General features: G+C 39.9%; 1 protein-coding gene across 2 annotated transcripts; it reads left to right on the forward strand.

Annotated features, from left to right (window-relative positions):
• Positions 3,651–5,160, forward strand: LOC104777572 (jacalin-related lectin 39-like). Of its 2 annotated transcripts, none has more exons than XM_010501846.2 (3): positions 3,651–3,774; positions 4,256–4,502; positions 4,629–5,160. In XM_010501846.2, exons 2-3 carry the CDS (start codon positions 4,266–4,268, stop codon positions 4,908–4,910), a joined length of 519 nt encoding a protein of 172 aa, XP_010500148.1. In that variant the 5' UTR covers positions 3,651–3,774; positions 4,256–4,265; the 3' UTR covers positions 4,911–5,160. The 2 variants fall into 2 exon arrangements, with proteins under 2 accessions (XP_010500148.1, XP_010500147.1); XM_010501845.2 differs by having other exon boundaries at positions 3,654–3,774; positions 4,256–4,514.

Below are 6,557 nucleotides of genomic sequence, written 5' to 3' on the forward strand. Positions count from 1 at the left end.
TTACCATTTTGTCAAAGTCACTTTAGATGGTATCCTGCCTGGTCAAGCTCCACTTTGTCACTGTGGAGATTGTGATCTCTATTGTCTATGCCTCCTCAACCTGCAGTGATGCAAGAAAGGAATTATGGACAAAACTTCAATATTTTGCGGCTTCGCCTCACTGTGACAACAAACCTTGGTTGGTCGCTGGTGATTTCAATCAAATAGTGTATCCTCATGAGCACTCCAATCCAAATGCGGTTACATCAACTCGTGGTATGCGTGAACTGAGTCAATGCTTACTGAACTCTGGTCTCTCAGATCTCCCATACCATGGCAACACCCTAACATGGTCTAATAAGCATGATGTGGATCCGATAGCAAAGAAGCTGGATAGAATACTGATAAATGATATATGGTTCCAAGAGTTCCCTCAATCTTTGGGTGTCTTCAGTGAACCAGATTTCTCGGATCATAGTCCGTGTTGCGTCTTCTTGGATACCCTGAAACCCATGATATGTAAGCCTTTCAAGTTTTTGTCCCTTCTGAACACCAACCCGGAGTTTGTTTCTCTGTTAGATTCATGATGGAATGCTATCACCTTTGACTGTTCCAAAATGCTAAATGTTTCTAAGAAGCTTAAGGAGCTCAAGAGTATCATCAAGGAGTTTAGCAAGCAAAACTATTCAAACCTCGAAAAAAGGACTGCAGAGGCTTATGAGGAACTTCTTTCGAGCCAACAAATACTCCTAAACTCAAACTCCTCACAAGCGGTTAAGCTAGAGAAGGAAGCTCATAGGAAATGGTCTATCCTGGCACTAGCAGAGGAGTCCTTCTTGAGGCAGAAATCCAGAATCTGCTGGTTGGAGGATGGGGACAAAAACTCGAAATTCTTTCACCGAGTAGTGGCCTCCCGCTTGGCACAAAATCAGATTCTCTTCTTACTGGATGAGCATGATCAGATTGTTGACTCTAAGCAGGGGGTCCAAAATCTTGCAGTGGAATTCTTTCAAAATCTTTTGGGATCTAAAGGCACTTCGAGGCCTATGTCGGTGGAAGAGCTTCAACGAATAGTCCCACAATGGTGTTCCGAGGCAGCTATTCAGTTATTGGACAGTCGTGTCACTCCTGAGGAGATCAAAAACGCTCTATTCTCCTTGCCAAGTAACAAGGCACCAGGCCCTGATGGCTACTGTGCAGAATTTTTCACAGCAAACTGGTCAACAGTGGGTAAGGACATTGTGGATGCAGTTTATGAATTCTTCATGTCGGGTCAGCTTTTAAAACAGTGGAACTCGACCTTACTGACCCTTATACCGAAAAAGCCGAATGCTACAAGGATGACAGAGTTTAGTCTTATAGCTTGCTGTAACACCATTTATAAGATTGTCTCAAAGCTCCTAGCGAACAGGCTCAAATCAGTTCTCCCGGAACTTATTTCCAACACCCAATCCGCGTTCATTCTGGGTCGACTATTAGTGGAGAATGTTTTAATGGCAACAGAACTGGTTCAAGGTTACAACCAAGCGAACATCTCTGAGCGAGGTATGTTAAAGGTTGATCTCAGAAAAGCTTTTGACTCTGTACAGTGGGGCTTCATGTTGAATGTGCTTGAGGCTATTAGCTTTCCTACTCATTTTGTGAAGTTGATCAGTGAATGCATCACCACAACTAGATTCTCAGTTTTGGTAAATGGTGAATCGTGTGGTTACTTTCCCGGAGCCAAAGGATTACGACAAGGTACTCAGTGTCTCCATATCTATTCACGTTGGCAATGGAGGTCTTCACAAACATGCTTAACCACTCCTTCAACAACAACCTCATAGGCCACCACCCCTCGGCTACGAATCCTCAGGTTACTCATTTGGCTTTTGCAGATGACATAATGGTTTTCTTCAACGGTATAGGGGAGTCTCTCGAAGCTATAAACTCTGTCATGCAGGACATCTCACAAATCTCTGGTCTGGAAATGAATAGAGCCAAGACGGACTTATTTCTAGCTAGGGTGAACCAATTTGAAACCAATCGGATTTCATCTCTTTGTTTTAATCTTGGTTCACTTCCCATCCGCTATTTGGGGTTGCCTTTAATGCACAGGAAGCTACGCAGTGCCGATTATAGACCGTTGATTGACAATGTAACTGCAAAGTTTACATCTTGGTCAGCTCGTGCTCTGTCATACGCTGGAAGGAAGGAGCTGATCTCCACAGTGATCTTTGGCACAATCACTTTCTGGGCTTCTGCCTTCATATTACCAAAGGGTTGTTTAAAAACCATTGAGAGTCTTTGCTCAAGATATTTGTGGAATGGTGACATAACAAAGAAGGCAAATGCAAAAGTCTCTTGGAAAACCTTGTGTTTGCCTAAAGAAGAAGGAGGATTAGGCTTTCGAAAATTTCTCAATGGAATAGAACACTATTACTAAAGCTAATCTGGAGATTATTCTCGGCAAGAGATTCACTTTGGGCAGATTGGATAAGAAACAATAAGATCAAAGATGAGGTCTTTTGGTCAATTGATGAAAGGAAGCACAATTCTTGGACTTGGAAATCTCTCCTCCACCTTCGCCCATTAGCAATCCGCTTTATCCATTGCAAACTTGGAACAGGTTTGAAGGCTAGCTTTTGGTACGACTGGTGGACCCCCTTAGGAACGCTGATACATCTTTTTGGCCAGTTAGGCCCAACTCAAACCGGTATCCCTCTCAATGGTTCTGTAGCTTGTGCTTTCTCATCAACAGGTTGGAGTTTATGTCCTGCGAGATCCCCACAAACGGAACTCCTCCACATCCACCTGACGTCAATCCCACCTCCTACATCAACCACCGAGGTCGACGCATTTGTATGGAACATAGAGGATACATACCAGGCTATATTCAATACCAAGAAGTCTTGGGAAGCAATCAGGCAAAGGCAACAGCCTCTCACGTGGACTGCACATGTATAGTACAAAGGAGCGATTCCGAGACACGCCTTCATGATGTGGCTCACCCATCTTAATAGGTTACCAACTAGAAGCAGGCTAGCAAACTGGGGTATGCAAAGTTGATTCTACATCTTGCTGCATTTGTGGTATCCACCCTAAAATGAGAGACCACCTTTTCTTTCGATGCGATTTCAGTGAAGATATTTGGTTAGAAGCAACTCGGAGGTTGGGCTACAGACCGTTTGTGTTTCACACTTGGGATGCTTTTTCAACTTGGCAAGACATCAAAGACTCTACCTCAATTCTAACGTTGCGGAGATTAGTTTCTCAGGCTGTCATATACACGATCTGGCTTGAGAGAAATAACAGGTATCATTACGGAATCGCCACACCAGCCCACGTTTTATTCAAGAAGTTGGACAGACAGGTTCGGGACGCCATTCTGGCAAAGAACCATAGGAGGAAGTTTAAGAAACTAATGCAAAATTGGTTAACTTATATCTAGATTCCTGGAGAATATCAGATCCTTCCTTGTTTTTATTTTTTTTGTGCAAGAAGTATCTTCTGTATCTAGCTATTGTATATGTACAATTATTTTCATTAATGAAAATTCACATATTTACAAAAAAAAATAGAAAGAAACTACGAACTTTTTCCTTTCTGTAGGAAGAGACTATCCGTACTTATTAAGAAATATTGAAATAGAAAATTACATGTAAATTAGTTTAGAAAAAGAAAAGAAAAACTCAAGAGACGAGAAAGAACTATATATACCCCCCGCTTGCTCTCCCTCATGAAGTAAATCATCGCTCTCAAGTATCATCAGATTTATATTATATACAGCTTGAATTAGAGCTAAGAAACTCAAAGGTCAAGAATCATCTTTTTCTCTACTTTTAGTTTCGCTCTTCATAATTCTAATATTCTTACCTACTACCTAGTCTCTATTTATTAAGATCTATATTACTGTAGATATATATATATATATATAGTTGTAGTATAGCTCTACATATAACATATATTTTTTTTTTGGTAGGCAGCTCTACATATAACATATAGTTCCCTCTCCAATTCATCATATTCTCAACACATAGATAGATACCTTGAAGGCTTGAATCAGATCTAAGAAAACTCAAAATTCACAAAATACAGTTTTGATCTCTTCTTTTACTTTTGACCATCATTTTTAAAAAAATTGCGTATTAAGTCTCTAATCTTGTATATATCTATATTTTAATTGGTTATATATCTTTTAAAGTAAATAAAAGACAGTACGTAGTTGATCACCAGTACCAGTGACCATTACTATGGTTGCGCCGTACGTAACTGTGTTCGTATTTGAATCTTTCAGGAAGAAAACAATGGCATATCGTCATGAACGATATAGTTCGAGCTTTGTTGCTCAGAATGGAACCGAGTGGGACGATGGGGCCTACGTAAAGGTTACGAAGATAAAAGCAAGTCACGATGGCTGTGGTATCACCTTGGTTCAGTTTCACTATCTCGACGGCACGGGGACTCTTGTAGAAGGTCCTGTTCACGGGACGGAGCCTTTTCAATTTGATGGAGATTACGGGAGGGTTCCACAACCGGATCCCGTAAGCGATGAGGTTCTTAATTGGTTTTGCAGATTAATCTTTTTTCTTGATCATTTTTTTTTTGGTATTCCAAATATTCATGATTTTATTGTTTTTCCCGTTTAAATATATTTTTTTTTTTGGTAGTTTTTGCTGGCTGAAGAGGAATACATCCACACCGTGGTAGCATATAGCCAATATTGTGTGAGGAAGATTGAGTTTGAGACGAACAAGCGAATCATTGCGTTCGGAGTCGAACCATACGACCCAGAATACCTTAACCGAATCGAGGCACGCGACATAGAAATATACGAACTACAGGCCACATATGGCGATATAGACAAACGCCCGATCGTCGGCTTCCATGGCAAATCTGGGATTCATTACCTTCATGAACTCGGTGTCTACCTTCGTCCTCATCAATATTAAAATAAAAATCTAAAAAATAAAAATAAAAAGATATAAATAAAACAGCTCTCAAGCTACTTTCTACTTTACTTTTATGTTTTTACTTACGTTGTCGTCCTACTTCTTTTGTGCTTTATATGGCTTTTGTGCTTTATATGGTTCACCTACAGACGTGTGTCTTACGTTGTTATATAGAATCGTTGTTTCGTTTGGAATAAATTAAAGTAATATGGTTTTACATCTAATAAAATATGTTGGAGCTACAAGCATAGTTCTTTTGTCTTTGCACACATGCATGTTTGTAGCTATAATCTAGTGGAAGATCAAAAGAACAACAATTTAAGAGCGTGTATTATGAGCCAGCGGCTCATATGTGTAATTACCATATAAATGTTGTATATTTGGGTTATTTCCATACTTTGGGTTTAGGTTAAATATTGTAATCGTATATAAGGCATTACCTACACAATTTGATAAAATAAGAAAACCTTTTATACCGAATAAGGTTTTTGACATGGTATCAGAGCAAAACCTAAAATTTTAGGTCCTTCGATCCTCTATGCCCATATTTGTTAAAGCTGAATCTTCGTTTATTTTTTCTCTTTTCCTTGACCTTGGTATACTCGATCATTCTGTCGGTATACATATCTTTGAATCATGTAAGAGGAAGAATCTGTTTCTAAGATGAGTTCTTCTCTGTCTTCTAGATCTAAGGCACAAGTCGAGTCGGCACGGCGTCAGATCGATCCATATGATCTCTCTGCTGGAGATAATCCCGGGTCAGGGTATTTTACTCCAATCTGGTACTGATCTTCGTCTCCCGGCTTGGTGTGATGCCGATTATAACAGTTGTCCGTTGCAACGACGTTCCCTAACTGCATGGTTTATCCAATTGGGAGGATCTCCGATTTTTTGGAAGACACAGAAATAGGACGTGGTCTCTCGCTCTTCGGCTGAAGCAGAGTACTGTGCCATGTCGGTGACTGTGTGTGAGATTTTGTGGTTGCGGGAGGTTCTTTTCTCCATGGGTGTTGATTGTTCTGCTCCGGTGCTACTTCATTGCGATAATGAGGCTGCTATTCACCTGAGTAAGAATCCTGTTTTTCATGAACGGACAAAACATATTGAGTCAGACTGTCATTTTATTCGGGATGAGATTGTTAAAGGTATTATTGCTCCTCAACATATTTCGACTAAGGTTCAGTTAGCTGACATTCTTACGAAGGCTCTTGGTCGCAAGGAGTTCGATGAGTTTTTTCTCAAGCTGGGTATTCGTGATCTTCATACTCCAGCTTGGAGGGGGGGGTATTATGAGCCAGGGCTCATATGTGTAATTACCATATAAATGTTGTATATTTGGGTTATTTCCATACTTTGGGTTTAGGTTAAATATTGTAATCGTATATAAGGCATTTCCTACACAATTTGATAAAATAAGAAAACCTTTTATACCGAATAAGGTTTTTGACAGCGTGTAAAAACCCAGAGGAAATCATAAGGGATCAGAGATCATAGAAGATTCAAATCCTACAACTGCAATTGAACAATGATGGTTCCACGAAACTTAAAAAAGGGTAAAAGCTTCAACCTTTTCGTTTACCGATTGAATTGAAAGTTTTGGCTTTCTCGCAAGATTGATATATATTGATACAGTATACTGAAATCGGC

This window comes from Camelina sativa, chromosome 3, assembly GCF_000633955.1.
Source record: "Camelina sativa cultivar DH55 chromosome 3, Cs, whole genome shotgun sequence".
In the NCBI taxonomy this organism is placed as follows: Eukaryota; Viridiplantae; Streptophyta; class Magnoliopsida; order Brassicales; family Brassicaceae; genus Camelina; species Camelina sativa.

Coding starts and splice junctions, on each gene's coding strand:
- LOC104777572 (XM_010501845.2), top strand. CDS start 4,266: ATGGCATATCGTCATGAACGATATAGTTCGAGCTTTGTTGCTCAGAAT. Junction 4,515..4,628: donor CGGATCCCGTAAGCGATGAG/GTTCTTAATTGG, acceptor TTTTTTTGGTAG/TTTTTGCTGGCTGAAGAGGA.